General features: G+C 44.1%; 1 protein-coding gene across 1 annotated transcript in view; it reads left to right on the top strand.

Moving 5' to 3' along the window:
* The window catches only part of LOC121558104 (beta-1,3-galactosyltransferase 1), a 135,065-nt gene extending 121,441 nt beyond the window's left edge, over window positions 1-13,624 (top strand). The window contains exon 3 of the mRNA XM_041871593.2: window positions 11,187-13,624. Coding sequence (XP_041727527.1) covers window positions 11,466-12,455 — 990 coding nt within the window. The 5' untranslated portion in view covers window positions 11,187-11,465 and the 3' untranslated portion in view covers window positions 12,456-13,624. The remainder of the gene's footprint in view (window positions 1-11,186) is intronic.
* Window positions 13,625-18,617: the final 4,993 nt, after the last annotated feature.

Here is an 18,617-nt window from a genome sequence, read left to right as displayed (position 1 = left end):
AACAGACATCGTTCTTAGTCCGACTGATCATGCGGGAGCATTCAGATCACGTCACAGTGTCAGAACTCTCCTATTGAGAACACTCCCTCCCCTCACCCAGCCTGTTGCCATAGTAACATGGCCATTCGGAGTCAAAAAGGGTGTTTCGATGCACACCCTTCCATTACCAAACACACATGCACACACACACACACACACACACACACACACACACATTACTCACTCAAAGACTATATCTTTCTCATCCGCATTTACTCACAATCACACACGCTCACACACTCCCCATAGCTCTATCTTGCCTTGAGGCGTGTGGTAGACAAACAGAGACCGTGTTAAAGGTTAAGGCCTGTTCTTTGAACAGTGTTCAAGGACACATACAGATCTGTTTGGCTGTGGGCAGAGGGGCAGCGATCTTAATGTCTAATGTTTTCTCTGGGGTGTGTATCGGTCTGTGTGTGTGCCTCCTCCCCCCTGCAACTACACCCTAGATTGTTGTTTTAAAAGAGAATGTGTTCCCAGTCAGCTTACTGGGGAAAATAAGGGTTAAACACAATAGATCACATAAAGTATGCTTCATTCACTGTATCGCTCACAAAGACAGATAACATTTGTAACACCCTCAAAAATCTGTCAAAACCCTTCCCCACTTCCTCTTAACCCATGCCTTCCATCTAATCCTCCCACCTCTAACCTGTGGACATCCTCCGATGTCCCCCGCCACCACCCCCTTTCCCCGCTTCCACCACCACCACCTCCTCTCAAGCCACTTCCTGGAGGATCAGGCTTGAGTGGATCTGACAAGTTTAATCATTTATTTATGGCTCCTGCTCTGCAGAGGTTGGAAATAAGCAGTGACAGCTCCTTACCAGTGGAGCACCATGCTGGGTAGTTAGATGTAGCAGCGACAGCTCCTTACCAGTGGAGCACCATGCTGGGTAGTTAGATGTAGCAGCGACAGCTCTTTACCAGTGGAGCACCATGCTGGGTAGTTAGATGTAGCAGCGACAGCTCCTTACCAGTGGAGCACCATGCTGGGTAGTTAGATGTAGCAGCGACAGCTCCTTACCAGTGGAGCACCATGCTGGGTAGTTAGATGTAGCAGCGACAGCTCTTTACCAGTGGAGCACCATGCTGGGTAGTTAGATGTAGCAGCGACAGCTCCTTACCAATGGAGCACCATGCTGGGTAGTTAGATGTAGCAGCAACAGCTCCTTACCAGTGGAGCACCATGCTGGGTAGTTAGATGTAGCAGCGACAGCTCCTTACCAGTGGAGCACCATGCTGGGTAGTTAGATGTAGCAGCGACAGCTCCTTACCAGTGGAAAACCATGCTGGGTAGTTAGATGTAGCAGCGACAGCTCTTTACCAGTGGAAAACCATGCTGGGTAGTTAGATGTAGCAGCAACAGCTCCTTACCAGTGGAGCACCATGCTGGGTAGTTAGATGTAGCAGCGACAGCTCTTTACCAGTGGAAAACCATGCTGGGTAGTTAGATGTAGCAGCGACAGCTCTTTACCAGTGGAGCATCATGCTGGGTAGTTAGATGTAGCAGCGACAGCTCTTTACCAGTGGAAAACCATGCTGGGTAGTTAGATGTAGCAGCGACAGCTCTTTACCAGTGGAGCATCATGCTGGGTAGTTAGATGTAGCAGCGACAGCTCTTTACCAGTGGAGCACCATGCTGGGTAGTTAGATGTAGCAGCGACAGCTCTTTACCAGTGGAAAACCATGCTGGGTAGTTAGATGTAGCGATGTAACATCTCCTCCACAGCTGCAGCCTGGAGCCACTACAGGTTACAGTCGGGTTAGGTCCAGAGAGGGTCACTGGAAATACTTTACCTTGCTCATGGCTCTGAAAGTATTGTACTCAGGTTGACAGATCACTGGGACATGTGCGTGCACCATTGTGTGTGTGTGTGTGCATTGATTCTATGCACAAATACAGTATATCATTGAACATACCCATGACTTTATACTGTATGTGTGCATGTGTTGCTGTCGTAACAGAGCATCTATCTTCACACACCTCACCTCGGCCTATGCAGCTTTTCAGCACCCTCTCTGGGAGTAGTGCAGTTAGAAAAGATATGCTGGCGCAGCATGTCCTGTCCCTGTGCCTGGCTGTCCCTGTGCCTGGCTGTCCCTGTGCCTGGCTGTGTCAGCAGCAGGGTCTGGCACGGAGAGGAGAGGAGGACAGGACAGGGTAATTGCTGTAAGCCTCCTCAGCCGTTGCTCAGCACCTCAACACCTCAACACCGCCCAGACACTGCTACAGCTCCCCTCCCAGGTTCAACAGAGCGACTAACAGGACCCCTGTCAGCCTCCAGCATCGACATGGAGCAAAGGAGAGAGAGAGAGAGAGAGAGAGAGAGAGAGAGAAGGTGTGTGTGTGTGTGTGTGTGTGTGTGTGTGTGTGTGTGTGTGTGTGTGTGTGTGTGTGTGTGTGTGTGTGTGTAAGAGAGAGTGACAGAGCAAGCCTATTGTACGGAGCTGTGATGTTATCAGGACAGGTGTGGTGTTTCAGCTGTGCTGTATAATGGGATGTGTTCAGGGTGCTCGCAGCATGCCTGCCTCTACCCACTAGCACTGAGATGGTGCCTGTGATTATTCCTAGTACACTCTCACTGTGAAAGGGCGATTTGACATGAAAATAAAATGTAATTCATTCATTTATTTGTGAACTCTATGTGTGATGATGTGTCTGGGCTGCACAGCACAGGGGGTTGTTAATGGCACCGGGTGGGTATTATCTGGGCACATATGTTTTGGTTGCTGCTAGTTCTCCATCACCCAGGCCTCCAGATGTTTATCTAAGCAAAATGGTCTTGGAACAGTCAGAATATGTGTTTGTCAGAGTAGGGCTGGGTGTGGATGAGGGTAGTGTGTGTGTGTGTGTGTGTGTGTGTGTGTGTGTGTGTGTGTGTGTGTGTGTGTGTGTGTGTGTGTGTGTGTGTGTGTGTGTGTGTGCTTGTGTGTGTGTGTGTGTGTGTGTGTGTGCGTGTGTGTGCGTGTGTGTGCCCACACTAATTGATGACTGCAGGGGTTCAGTAGTCCCTCAGGTGAACATATGGGCTAGTTAGCACACACTGCCTAAACTAGTCCACATACATGGGGATAAGAGAGCTCATAAGGGAGATGAGAGAGAGATGAGTGTGTGTGTGTGTAGACACTACTGTCAAAAGTCAGAGATTATATTTAGCATTAGTGCAATTATTTCCTGAAAATGTTCGCCTGTACTAGTAAGTATTTTTAATTTTTTGTCAGGAGTGGCTCTTGAGAACAAATGATTTGTTTTGAATTATAAGCACAGATTTTCACTTTCTTTTAAAGGGTAAAATAATGGATTCAAATTGGCCCCGCTGGTGCAACGCAGCAGTTCTTGTTTGTCCTGTTCAATTGTTCATAGAAATGTATAAAATAACAATTGGCACACTGTGTTGGACTCTGTCTCTTGCTAACTAACTCCTTAAACTTCTATAGGTCAATGCCAGAAAAGTTATTGTGTTTTTGAAGTCTGAACGTTTCAGTCACAGGCGGCCGGTCGCACCTTAATTGGGGAGAACGGCTCATAGTAATGGCTGGAACAGAATAAATGGAATGGTATCGAACACATCAAACACGTGGTTTCCATGTGTTTGATACCATTCCATTCACTCCATTCCAGCCATTATTATGAGCCGTCCTCCCCTCAGCAGCCTCTTGTGGTTTCAGTGTTCACCATTCTCATTTGCCCATGGCTTATTTCACCTCAACTAGCTTACATCCAACGTACCATACCAGAGAATGAGAGGTCAAACCTCCAGAATATACAGTATAGCTAAGCTGAGAGAGAAGGTTTTGAAGGTCTGTCACCTACATCTTTAGCTGGAGGCTTCCATTCTATTGATATAATAACAAATACTGTACTTTACAGTGTATCTATAGGTTATAAAGATCACCTTTTACATGCACAGCTGGTCTACCCACTCATGTTTATACTAAACTATGAATTCTAGACACGCTTTTCGCTCTGCTTCATTCCTCTACCAAAAACAGCCAAAATCCTCCATGTCCTTTTTGGACCCAGCATTTCCTCCCCATCCCGTCTCTCGAACGCTACAGCAAGTCTCGGATATTAGATGACAAGAATGTCACCCGGTCGGACGGTAAAATATATCACCGGCATGAATCAAGTTGTCATTTCCAATTTATGCCAGAGCACAGGTCCTGGTGCCGTGGACAGACTACTGATGCTGTCCTCTCTCTCTCTCTCTCTCTCCCTCTCTCCCTCTCTCCCTCTCTCCCTCTCTCCCTCCCTCCCTCTCTCCCTCTCTCCCTCTCTCCCTCTCTCCCTACCTCCATCCCTCCTCAAACAGTAACAGTGTCTCCCTGATTCCTACATACATTTCCCTCTTCAGAATCTGTCATTCATTTGAAATTTAGCGCATGCTTATCCAAAGCGACTCACAGTCAAAACATATATTGTACTCACAAGGTGGTACTGAATGATAAGTCTGTGCCAATAATGACAAATCAAATCAAATCAAATTTTATTGGCCACATGCGCCGAATAAAACAGGTGTAGACATTACCGTGAAATGCTTACTTACAGCCCTTAACCAACAATGCATTTATTTTTTAATAAAAAAAGTAAAATAAAACAACAACAAAAAAGTGCAAATAGTTTGGGTAGCCATGATTAGCTGTTCAGGAGTCTTATGGCTTGGGGGTAGAAGCTGTGGAGAAGTCTTTTGGACCTAGACTTGGCACTCCGGTACCGCTTGCCGACAGTATCTGTTTGTCTGTAACAGATTTGATAAGGAGACCAGAGATATTTAACTTTGCCCCTACAGAAACAGTGCCTGCGCAGAACATACAGACCACCATAAAAATTCTCTAAGAGCCTCTTCCAAGCAGCTCGGCATTATTTTCTATTCCAGGAAGTGGATTATGCGGCCTTAAGTTAATTATTTCTTACCAACAATCATTCAATTATATCTGTTATCAGGAGAATACACAAAGGCTAGAACCATACTGGGAATCTTTATCATGCCATTTTAATTAACACTAATCAAAGTGAGAGAACGCTTATTAATCCAGCCTCCATCAGGACCTTCACGCACCATTTAACCAGAAACCAGAATTACATCTTCACAATATTCACAGCAACATCCAATTGGTAGAGGAGAGAAGCTTGGAAGAATGTCAAAAAGAGTGGGGTGATTTCTGATTGACTCTCCTCTTCCTGATGCTTATTTGTCCAATTATGAACCAAGTATTGGGACATACTAACAAATCATGGCCCCAAACTATGTGCTCTGTGGTTAAGGAGTAGGTCAAATAGTTACATAGTGAACTATGCCTACACACAGAACCATGTGGGGCTATGCTTCTGTGGTGTTAAAGATGCACTATGCAGACATCGCTCCGCCATTTCCTGGTTGCTAAAATTCTAATAGTTCGCCTAATTTCAGTTTATGTGACAAAACAAGCAAGTATAGAGTAGAGAATCATTGTACCATCTAAACCTCTGAGAAATATATTTCCACAACCCAAAATATTGTATTTTCAGCTGTTTGAAGCTGGTGTACAAAACCGAAAGTAAAAGACACAAAAACAAATCTTAAGAACGGGAAGCATAGAAATAGCGCCCATAGAACTGCTTCTTAGACTTCCTTTCAATGAGAATAACAGATCTATACCTCACATTTCTATGTGAATTTGGTCGGGTCGCCCAAAAAGTTACATATTGCAGCGTTAAGGAGTAGATTCAATTGATACATAGTGAACTACACCTACACACATAACCATGTGGGATTATGCTTCTGTGTTAAGGTGTAGTTCACTTTGTACGGCACTATGTCCTCCTGGCTCCATGCAGCCTGCAGCACACCCATTTAATTTCAAGACACTGATCACCCCAATTACCTCCCCCTTACTCCAGCTGCTCACTATATGTGTAGATGCCCATCACAGGAGGTTGCTGACACCTTAATTGGGGAGAACGGGCTTGTGGTAATGTCTGGAGAGGAATGGGTGGAATGGTATCAAACACATGGTTTCCATGTGTTTAATGCCATTACATCTGCTCCGTTCCAGCCATTATTATGAGCCGTCCTCCCCTCAGCAGCCTCCACTGCTGCCCATGTAATTACTATACGGTCAGGTCCAGTCATAGATATAAGGTGGCTGTTGATAGGCTGCCTTGCATTAATCCATGTCACTGTATCGCTGCCTATGGGGGCCTACAGTGCTGCATTTCCAAGCAGCCTCCGTCTGACTGACTCCACAGCTTGCATTTCAAAGAGAATGAAAAGTGAGTCTCTTGAGATTTCCCGTAGTGAAAGGCTCACATTTTGGAGCAGTAACCTTCCGAGACATACCTCATTGACAGCAAGACTTCATGTCTGGCTAACAATATATCTGAAACTGCATACTCTATATTCTACTTGGATGTAGGGGGATTTCCATTTAAGTCTCAAATCTGCCTTTCGTCCTCCTTGACTTGATTGAATGATATTACAGTTCTATATTATAGTTCTATGTTACAGTTCTATATTATAGTTCTATGTTACAGTTCTTGCCCTGCTTTCAGATATAGGTATACCTGATCATCCCGGGAAGATGGGAGCTTCTTTCATGAAGAGATATGTTGACAGCTCTGCTTATACGAGTAGGCATCAGATCTGTAGGGGCTAGTTATGTATTTTTCTCCCTTGCTGCCTTTTATCTCCAGATAGATCAGTAAATTGGACAGGGCAGTGTGAGACGTCTACCTTCGCTATGGCGTTTGATGGATGTGCCCGTAGATTTGATGTATTATTTATTATAAAGCTCTTCTCATCTTATGAGCTGGAGTCCATCTCTGAAACACTCCCATTTCTCAGTCTACTCAACAATAGCCTCTCCCTGAACACTTGTTTTGAATTTTCCGTCCCTAATCACACCTTTCTAATAACCAAGGTCACTTTCCGCTTAAATAACAACTTCAATTAATTGCGTGTGAGGACAAAAAGGGAGGCACTCAGAAGTGAGGAGCCACCAGGCTGGCCTATTGTTGTGGTGCATCAGAGTCAGTATATTACACTCTCTCTGGGAGGAAAATACCTTTAACTGACTCCAGCCATCATCAACACAGAGTTGTTGTGCATTATCACATACACACACACACACACACACACAAATGAACAACACAAAAAAGCACACACTAAGGAGAGGAGTGTTAGGCGGCAGGCCAAAGCAGTAGATCAACGAGAGGGTGAGCCATGATTATAAGGCTGCTAAATTCAGTTCCTCAAGGAAGGGGGATGTTTGTGGTGATTTAGAGCTGAATGGTCTAATCCCGCCAGATGCATTGCATTTTCTCCCCAATCTCTCCAGCCCCCACCCAGTCCAGTGTGAAGACAGGACTCCCTTTTAATTACCAAGAGTGCATTGTTGTCTGCCAGTTGTCTGTCAGGGTCGTTGACAGGGCTGCGGCGTGGTGGGGTTACAGTGGCTCTCGCTTTCTTTCTTCATTCCGTTCTCTCTCTCTCTCTTTCTCTCTACACAATACTTTACTTTCTGCTTCCTGCTGTCATGACAACCAATATAATAGCTCACATCTGTCAAAGACTGCTGTAGCTTTATTGTCATTTACACCACAGACTTCTTTTGGGAAATATTAAGTGTATGTAATTAAGCTCTACAACGCTTCACTGAGTGAAGGGAAAAAGTTTAACAAAGTTTTATTGAGTGCAAGGATTTTTGATTTTCTGTTAACATTCTTCTTCTTTAATTGAGTGTTGGGAAAAAGTGAAGCAAAGCTTAATTGAAAGCCTGTCTTTTCCGTTTCCGCTATGACAATCCAAGAATCAGGGAGAAAACATGAATATGATACTGCCATGATATCCTGTTCATTCAAATAGCCTCTGCAGGTCAAGGTATTCTCTCTAAAAAATAACCTACTTCAACATGAGGGGGGAAATGGATACATGTAACAAGTCCATCTGTCGCGAAAGGAGCTGAGGTTTCTAGTACTACTTTCCCTGTACCACTTAACAGAATCAGCTGACACTGTGATCTCAAGCACAAAGAGTCAATCTAAGAGAGAATAGTGAAAGGAATTGTACACTACAATCCTACGGAAATTACTGAAGGAAAGGAAGCAACAGTTCTCTCTATCGCTCTCTCGCTCAGAGACAGAAATAATAGAGTGAACGGGACGAAGGAGGTCAGGGAGGGCAGATGATTTAGCGGCAGAGTTAGACAAAAAGAGAGAGGGGAATAGAGAGATGGATGAGAGGAAGCAGCCGGAGGTGTCCATAGAGATTGAATGGCTTATAGTGGGTGGCGGAAACAGCTGCCAGTAAGGTAGGGTGTGTTTGCAGTGGGTGTCTAAGACCCAGCAGAGCATGGGGAAAGGGATCAACAGTATCACTGGAAAAAATGAGTGAGAGGGGGAGTGATAGAAAGAGAAGAATGATGGAGAATGAGGGGAGAGAAAGGGATGGAGGAGAAATGATGGAGAACAATGGGGAAAGAGAGAGGGAGAGAGTGATAAACAGAGATGAAGGAGGAATGATTGAGAAGAGGGGAGAGAGGTAGGGAAACATGATGAGGGATTAAACTCCCAGTGAAAAGTGATGGGAGGACGGGAAATATGATGACATAGAATCTGCCACTGAAAGAGATGGGATAAAGAATATGAATAGATTTAATCGTGTCCACTCTCAAACTGTGACAGATAAGGCAGGACCGTAACTCCAGAACTGTGAAGTCAATCTAATCTAAAGAATTCATGAGAGCATCTCACCATTTTGAGCATCTCACTCAAAATTACATTTGTGGGATATCCACAGGGCTTTCCTTTAATCACACAACACAGCACTCAACTATGCCAAAACTATGTTAATTCCCAAAAGACATGGAATTCAGGCCTCTGAACCTCTGAACATTGTATTTTCCCTCTGAACCTCTGAACATTTTATTTGTCAGAAAGATAATCCTTTGGATACAGCAATATAACTGTTCACCTATGTTGGTGCACAGATGTCATATTGCGTTATCCAAAGGATTATCATTCTAACAAATAAAAGGGACACATACGGCGGCAGGTGACTTAGTGGTTAAGAGCGTTGTGCCAGTAGCCGAAAGGTCGCTGGTTCTAATCCCCGAGCCGACTAGGTGAAAAATCTGTTGATGTGCCCTTGAGCAAGGCACTTAACCCTAATTGCTCCTGTAAGTCGCTCTGGATAAGAGCGTCTGCTAAATGACTAAAAATAAATAATTAATAATAATAAACATACTGTGGGATTAATCTTTGGTCTCATCTGTGTCTGGTGACTAAACTGTCCAGTATGATTGTTTCTCTACTCAACATACATGTAACTGCCAAAATAAAGGAAACACTTGAGTAAATGAAGAATACAAAGTATATTAAAAGCAGGTGCTTCCACACAGGTGTGGTTCCTGAGTGAATTAAGCAATTAACATCCCATCATGCTTGGGGGCTGGGTAGGAGCCTAGCAGTTAAGAGGTTGGGCCAGTAACCGAAAGGTTGCTGGTTCGAATCCCCGAGCTGACTAGGTGAAATCTGTCGATGTGCCCTTGAGCAAGGCACTTAACCCTAATTGCTCATGTAAGTCGCCCCGGAATAAGAGTGTCTGCTAAATGACAACAACAAAAAAATGCAGGGCACGAGTGGTCACTGAATGGTTTGATGAGCATGAAAATGATGTAAACCATGTGCCATGGCTGTCTCAGTCACCAGATCTCAACCCAATTGAGCACTTATGGGAGATTCTGGAGCGGCACCTGAGACAGTGTTTTCAACAAAACCCCAAATTATGGAATTTCTTGTTGAAGAATGGTGTCGCATCCCTCCAATAGAGTTCCAGACACTTGTAGAATCTATGCCAAGGTGCATTGAAGCTGTTCTGGCTCGTGGTGGCCCAATGCCCTATAAAGACACTTTATTTTGGCAGTTACCTGTACATTGCCGTATGGTGGAAAACTGTTATTTTTGTCTGTTATTTTTTACAGTCTCTTTCATTCCTAATCCCACACCCATAAAGACGCACTTTTTTTATTCCACACCACAATCTGTAGTCTCGCTGCTGGTAGTAACAGGTGCCAGTTCCCTGAGTGAAATCCTGAGTACCTCTCCCTTCTTGTTACTGTAATGATGGAAAAATACACTCTTCGCTTTGATCCAGGACCAATGCTGTTGCTGTCTGTGATGGAAACACTCACTGAGCATGGTGTGCTTTTATCAGAGCTGACTTTCTTTAATCATGTCTTTCATCATCGAAGCGAAACAATGGTTATTTTGTGATACATTTTGCTCTGTCACAAAGCCACTATTATGATTAACCATTCTAAAAAGCAGTGTTGTGTGCATACTTATATACCCGTGAGAGTGCCATACAATTCCTACTGCCATGGTAATGGCATCAGAGCGTTGGTGCATTATTTCCCTGGATGCTACAGTACCTATTGCACCAAGCGAGGAAGAGCTCATTACTGAACAATGTTTCCTGTCATGCCAAGATCACTGTGTCATTTAGAGAGAGAGAGAGAGAGAGAGAGAGAGAGAGAGAGAGAGAGAGAGAGAGAGAGAGAGAGAGGAAGAAGAGCAAGAGCGAGAGAGAGAGAGAGAGAGGCGGGGGAAGAGAGATATAAAGACAGAAGGAAATAGGGATGAAGAGAGAGAGAGAGAGAGAGAGAGAGAGAGAGAGAGAGAGGAGAGAGAGAGAAAGAAAGAGAGAGAGACCAAGAGAGAGACAGAAAGAGGGAGAGGATCCAGAGCATTTCCCTCGGGAGTGTTTCTTCTTAAGGAGACTTTTCAGAGAGTAAGAGTGATATTGCTGATTTGACACGGCATATGCAGCGAGGGAAGGATAAGCGGAGATCAACAGTGTTTATAACCACAAAGTAGCCAGAACAAAATAAGAAGAAAAAGCAGGCCATAAACATATCACCAGAGGACGGCTTGGAGGAGTATTCACTCACCTAAAGCTATAGAGATCCTATCACATGTTGAGTTATCTGTTACTATAGAATGTGATTATAGGAAACAAACAAAGAGAATCTTTCTGTATGTGTTTCTAAGATCATACTAACCCTCCTCATAATTCCACCCAAGTGAATACTCTACTTTTGCCAATGACTTCTGAAACATTCTTGTTAAGGCTTGACTAATCTGTTTTTTATCTGTTTCTGTCTAGAATAAAATGCTGGCAAGAAGAATGCAAAGAAGCACACTTGGGACCTCTAATGGAATGGAATAGTACAATGGCTGCATTGAGGAAAAACGACAACCCTCCTTTTCAACCAGAATCCCACCACTAGGCTGTATTAAAGCAGTCGAGGGTATTGAATTAATGTCAAGCGTCTCGTGGAGGCAGCATCATGCTGCACCGCTGGAAGTAGCTGGAGGGACCACCCATGGAGATTCCACCTTCTCTACGTTCTCAATGCTCCTAACACGCGCCAAGTAAACAGAAATGCCTTCAAAGGTCAACTGCTTATACTTGTTGACGGTCGTTTGCTGGGCTAGCGCTCTCTGGTACCTGAGTCTGTCCCGTCCCTCCACCTCCTACGTGGGCCAGCTGTCCATTCCCATCCGCCAGAAGACCAAGCTCACCAAGAACGGGACCTTCAGCAATATACGGACTCGGCCGCTCAACCCGCACGCCTTCGACTTTGTCATCAACGAGCCCAAGAAGTGTGAGGCGGAGGCACCTTTCTTAGTCATCCTGATCAGCACCACCCACAAGGAGTTTGACGCACGTCAAGCGATTCGAGAGACGTGGGGTGACGAGAGCACGTTCGGCGATGGCGTTCGCGTCCTCACACTCTTCCTGCTGGGGAGGAACGCGGACCCGGTGCTCAACCAGATGGTGGAACAGGAGAGCCAGATCTTCCACGATGTCGTAGTGGAGGACTTCATAGACTCTTACCACAACCTCACCCTGAAGACCCTGATGGGCATGCGCTGGGTGGCCACCTTCTGCCCCAAGGCCCAGTACGTCCTCAAGACGGACTCGGACATCTTCGTCAACATGGAGAACCTGGTCTACAACCTCCTCAAGCCCGCCACCAAGCCGCGGAGACGCTACTTCACAGGCTACGTCATCAACGGAGGTCCGATCAGAGACATGCGTAGTAAGTGGTACATGCCCAGAGACCTTTACCCTGAGGCTAAGTACCCGCCGTTCTGCTCGGGCACGGGGTACGTGTTCTCGGCGGATGTAGCCGAGCTCATCTACAAGACGTCCCTGCACACCAGACTGCTCCACCTGGAGGATGTGTATGTGGGGCTGTGCCTTCGCAAGCTGGGCATCCACCCCTTCCAGAACAGCGGCTTCAACCACTGGAAGATGGCCTACAGTCTGTGCCGCTACAGACGGGTCGTAACGGTCCACCAGATCTCCCCGGAGGAGATGCACCGCATCTGGAACGACATGACCAGCAAGAAACACCTCAAGTGTTAACCAGCTACCTACAGTTAGTGCCAATCTGAGGAGGTCCTGAATTCTTCTTCTTCTTCTCCTCCTCCTCCTCTTTCTCTTCCTCCTCATCCTCCTTCTCTGCCCCTTCCTCCTCTTCCTAACTCTGCTTTGTCAATGTACAGCACATGACCCTGAGGGTATAACAGTGACCGTCTGGCCGTTTGCATAGTCCAGGAGACGCTTCGCTAAAAGCCTCTTTATCAGACCAAGGTTACTCTCTGCTGTTGTAACTCCTGCATTCTCCCCCTTAGCTATTGATGAGTTTAAAGGCCACAGGTATGAAAATAATTCTATACATTTTCTGAAATATATTTGATTTAAAAAAACACTCTATGAAAATCTAATAATGTCCCACAATGCAACAGTATGCCATTTACACCATATGTTGTTTATTAGATGAAATCACTAAAACGCAGAGGTAGAAGCTTAGCAGTGGGACAGAATAGCACAGATGCTATTAGGCTAATCTATATAGGCAACGCTGCTAATTTACAGAAAAACTCTGGCCCCATTACTGAAGAAGTAGGGATGATAAGAAATACCAAGATATACAACCTATGTAAATGTTCTGCTGTCAGTTAGGTTGATAATGAATGTCCACTCTTAATTTCCAGTCGTTGTATAATTAATAAAGATGTATTTGTAGGATGTACAGTTTTGGTACCACAACAGATGTTGTCATAGTGAAAAGACCATGATAGGTTCACAATGTAACAACGTGCTGTAGACATAGATTGAGTGTTCATTGGAATGATCTAAGATTGTTAGAACAGGAGACTAACAATTCAATGGACCTACTGTATAATGATGGACATACTTGCCTCTGCAATTGAGTTGTAATATATTGTTTTAAAGAGCAAACATATTTTCTTACTCTGGATCTGGAGTCCTTTGTATTGTACTATGTAGACAAAGACTTCATTTCTTGAACACCAGTATTTCCTATGGGACAGTACAGATGACGATGTAACGATATTAACCACATCCATTCCCAGGTGAATGTTATTCTATCTGTATGTGATGTGTAATTATTTTTTGCTCTTTAAGCAGTGCTGTGATGAGACAGACTGCAGAGTGTCATATTTTCTATTACTTGAACCAGAGGGACTACACAACCAATGGCTGCATTACATTAAAGACGTATTTCATTTTAGAGTGTATTCCTTTTTTCCACGTATTTGGGATTTTAAAAATGCTGTAATTTACTGTGTGTGATCCTAATAAGAGGACTGTTTATAATATTGTATAATTATTCAATAGGTTTTATTTCAATACATGCAGTAGACTGCCAAATACCTATTTATACCTGACTTAATGACTACAGCTTTACCCAAGTCCATCGCTATAGTTGCAGTGCATCAGGTAATGAATTGTAAACATGTTCAGTGCTCATTAAGATTGCCTAGCAACACAACTCTGTGTGTAAAACTGTCAACACGCCATGAACAACTACTCAGAGAAATGCCTTCATACTATGACTCTGAACTACTCGACTGAATACTCAAGATTTACATTTGCTCATCTGTAGAGGTGTGTGTGTGTGTGTGTGTGTGTGTGTGTTTAGATTTTCATTAGGATCCCCATTAGCCGACGCCAATGGGGACAGCTAGTCTTAGTGGGGTCCGGCACAAAACGAAAAATACATTACAGGCAAAAGACTTCACAATTTACATCCATTTAAAAACATGAACATGTAGTGTGTGTGTGTGCATTTATCAGTTACACATACATATCAGTACATACACACAAAAAGTAGGTCACATGGGGGAGCTGTGTGTGTGTGTGTGTGAGTGTGTTTGAGATATGTCAGAATAGAGCTCTAGTAATTGGTTCTTCCTGTCTGTGAGAGCAGGTTTGTCAGATGCAGACAGGTGTGTGTGTGTGGCAAAGGTGAGAACACTTTGAAACACAAGTTGACTAACATGGCTCCTGGGAGCTCCTATGAGCCTCTGGGGAGTTAGACAGATTCTATATAGATCAAAAGGTGATTCTCAACAGTATATATTTTGAACACACGAAGACACACTGTGGTAAAACATTTACAGTGTTCTCACAAACAATATTGTCATGAAATCTTTGGGGACAGACACGTCTCTCTGTCCTAACCGTTTTTCTCACAATAAGAGTATTCTCAGACGCTGTTCTGGTTGGAAATCTATTCTGTTAACTTGTGATCAATTTGAAACCCCTTGAAATGTAATTGGACTTTTAATACTGAGGATAAATGGTGTTTTGATGGCTTGCTCCGTTCTAAATGCATCTACTTAACCACTTGTTACCTTCATTCCCAGAGCCTGTTCAGTATAATGCTGATGGTGTTCTGTTACATGACTCACAGGTGACACATTCACTATATAACTCATTTTGTGTTCCATACATTGCAGTTATATTTGCAGTGTTGCGCAATAAACTGAACGGTTGGGAATAACATACTGTGCTAATGGAAGGCATGTGGGAGACATGGAGGCATCAGCCAGACAGACTGCTGTGTTGACAGATAACGGTAGTTCTGGTTAGTCATCAAAGTGGATTAATTTGTGTGTTTATCACAATGGGACTCTAGGCCATTAATACAAATATTGGAAAATAAAGAGATACAAGTTTCTTAGTAGACTTGTATCAAATTCAACTTGCAACAAGTAAAAGACTGAACCACATAAAAATTAGCAACCCAAGTAAAAAAGATGGGACCAATCTGAGGGCAGCATGTTTCATCTGCCATGGTAGCAAAGGGCTGCTTCAGATGAGGGCTCTTTGAAAGCAGCTGGGCACACAATCGTTTTTATTTTCAGCGATAGGATTGTATCACAGGATTCTCTCTGAATATACAGTGTGATTAGGGAGTGGAATATGCAGAAGGATTTTCTGCATCTGTTTCACAGAGGGCATTGATGGATCTAATAGGGAGAAGTTATCTAGGGTACTCATTGTGCACTGTTTTGTGTGTGTATGGGAGCATTCCTGTCTGTGTATGTAGATTTCTATTCATGGGGGGGAGGGATTTGGAGATGCTTTTGCCCTGCTTTTCTGAGTGGCGGATTGCAGATCACTTGTTGTGAGTGTTGAGGAAAAGCCTTGAAATAGAAATGATCGAAGAAGGAGCCATTTTTATTCCCTCCTCTAGTACCAATCTCCTAGGAGACGAAGCAGAAAAATGAGCTGATTATGCGGAATTTAAAATCGTAACGTTTTTTCCACATCTGCCAATCAACAGCTATCTCCTCTGGAACTGTCTTGCAAAGCTGCGTGCCGTGCTGTATGTGTGCAGGTCTGTGGGTGCGTGCCTGTAGGCCTACACAAGCCAAAGCAATACTCTACCACATGGGTAAATACCCCAACTCAATCCTCAGTGCCGAGTAGTTCCAAACATGTATTGACACGGTCTTGCACTCTGGAGAGGGCACACTGTATTTGGCAGTTGTTGACATTTTCTTATTACTTAGAACCGACTTAAAGGTCAGGATTTGATGCAGTGCCTCAATAACCGTCCCACATTTTATTAGTCTTTGTCACAGTTGCTGGATTTTAAAAGTGTGATAAATATGAATTAAACAAATGTCTGCCTTGTTTTCAAACAACACTTTATATTTGCCTCAAGACAATTTGTGAAGGCAGGCCTGCCTTGTGAAGTCACGCTTTGAATATACAGTTAAAAACTACACTTAGGTTGGAGTCATTAAAACTCGTTTTTCAACCACTCCACAAATTTCTTGTTAACAAACTATAGTTTTGGCAAGTCGGTTAGGACATGTACTTTGTGCATGACACAAGTAATTTTTCCAACAATTGTTTACAGACATATTATTTCACTTATAACTCACTGTATCACAATTCCAGTGGGTCAGAAGTTTACATACACTAAGTTGACTGTGCCTTTAAACAGCTTGGAAAATTCCAGAAAAAGCTTTAGAAGCTTCTGATAGGCTAATTGACATAATTTGAGTCAATTGCAGGTGTACCTGTGGATGTATTTCAAGGCCTACCTTCAAACTCAGTGCCTCTTTGCTTGACATCATGGGAACATCAAATGAAATCAGCCAAGACCTCAGGAAAAAAAAATGTACCTCCACAAGTCTGGTTCATCCTTGGGAGCAAATTCCAAACACATGAAGGACATGTACAAACAATAGTACGTAAGTATAAATACCATGGGACCACGCAGCCGTCATACCGCTCAGGAAGGAGACGCGTTCTGTCTCCTAGAGATTAACGTACTTTGTTGCGAAAAGTGCAAATCAATCCCAGAACAACAGCAAAGGACCTTGTGAAGATGCTGCAGGAAACAGGTACAAAAGTATCAATATCCACAGTAAAACAAGTGCTATATCGACATAACCTGAAAGGCAACTCAGTAAGGAAGAAGCCACTACTCCAAAACCACCATAAAAAAGCCAGTCAACGGTTTGCAACTGCACATGGGGACAAAGATAGTACTTTTTGGAGAAATGTCCTCTGGTCTGATGAAACAAAAATAGAACTGTTTGGCCATAGTGACCATCGTTATGTTTGGAGGAAAAAGGTGGCTGCTTGCAAGCCGAAGAACACCATCCCAAACGTGAAGCACGGGGGTGGCAGCATCATGCTGTGGGGGTGCTTTGCTGCAGGAGGGACTGGTGCACTTCACAAAATAGATGGCATCATGAGGAAGGAAAATTATGTGGATATATTGAAGCAACATCTCAAGACATCAGTCAGGAAGTTAAAGCTTGGTCACAAATGGGTCTTCCAAATGGACAATGACCCCAAGCATACTTCCAAAGTTGTGGCAAAATGGCTTAAGGACAACAAAGTCAAGGTATTGGAGTGGCCATCACAAAGCCCTGACCTCAATCCTATAGAACATTTGTGGGCAGAACTGAAAAAGTGTGTGCGAGCAAGGAGGCCTACAAACCTGACTCAGTTACACCATCTCTGTCAGGAGGAATGGGCCAAAATTCACCCAACTTATTGTGGGAAGCTTGTGGAAGGCTAACCGAAACGTTTGACCCAAGTTAAACAATTTAAAGGCAATGCTACCAAATACTAATTGAGTGTATGTAAACTTCTGACCCGCTGGGAATTTGATGAAAGAAAGAAAAGTAGAAATAAAAAATTCTCTCTACTATTATTCTTACATTTCACATTCTTAAAATAAAGTGGTGATCCTAATTGACCTAAGACAGGGAATTTTTACTCTGATTAAATGTCAGGAATTGTGAAGAACTGAGGTTAAATGTATTTGGCTAAGGTGTATGTAAACTTCTGACTTCAACGGTTTCACATCAAATCACATGCAGACATATCTTATATTTGTAAGACATCCTATTGACATGTAATCCCTAAAGCTAATACAATATGCCCCAATCATGGAGATCCTTACTGCTTGTCACGCCCTGGCTCTGGGGACTCTTTAATGTTGAGCCAGGGTGTTAGTTTCTATGTTTTGTGTTTCTATGTTGGCCGGGGTGGTTCTCAATCAGAGGCAACTTGAATCAGCTGTTGCTTGTTGTCTCTGATTGGGAACCATACTTAGGTAGTCGTTTGGCATTTGTGTGGTGTGGTATCCTGTTCCGTGTATGGTTTGTGTTTGGTAACCTTGGACTTCACGTATCGTTTGTTGTTTTTGTTTGTGTGTGGTACATCTAATAAATTATGTACGCATATCAAGCTGCGCCTTGGCCCGCTTCATTAAATGACGATCGTGACAGAAGATACCACCTCGACTGGGTCAAGCAGCGTGAAGAGGAGAGAGGTTGGACTTGGGAGCAGAGGATGGAGAGTCTGGCGAGAGCCATGGAGGCCATATCCATGGGGGAGAGACAAGCCCAAGAAATGTTTAGGGGGGGGCTCACACCGTGGACGACGGGGCTGCTGGAGGCAGATAAGGGGCGAGTTTGTGGACAAGGAGAGAAGGCCACCGGGTTACGGGAGCCATTGGTGATTAGAGGGAAGGAAAGTGTAGAGGCACGGCGAGAGGTACTGAAGTGTGTTGCCAGTCCGGTCCGGCCCGTTCCTGAGCCCCGTATAAGGCCAGTGGTGTGTGTTCCCAGTGCGGTCCGGCCTGTTCCTGTCCCTCGCACCAAGCCTGTGATGCACGTCGCCAGCCCGGCCCGGCCTGTTCCTGCCCCTCGCACCAAGCCAATGGTGCGCGTCGCCAGCCCGGCC

Source organism: Coregonus clupeaformis, chromosome 16 (assembly GCF_020615455.1).
Source record: "Coregonus clupeaformis isolate EN_2021a chromosome 16, ASM2061545v1, whole genome shotgun sequence".
Taxonomy (NCBI): domain Eukaryota; kingdom Metazoa; phylum Chordata; class Actinopteri; order Salmoniformes; family Salmonidae; genus Coregonus; species Coregonus clupeaformis.
Note: the sequence above shows the minus strand (reverse complement) of the source record. Positions and strands in the feature narration are given on the sequence as shown.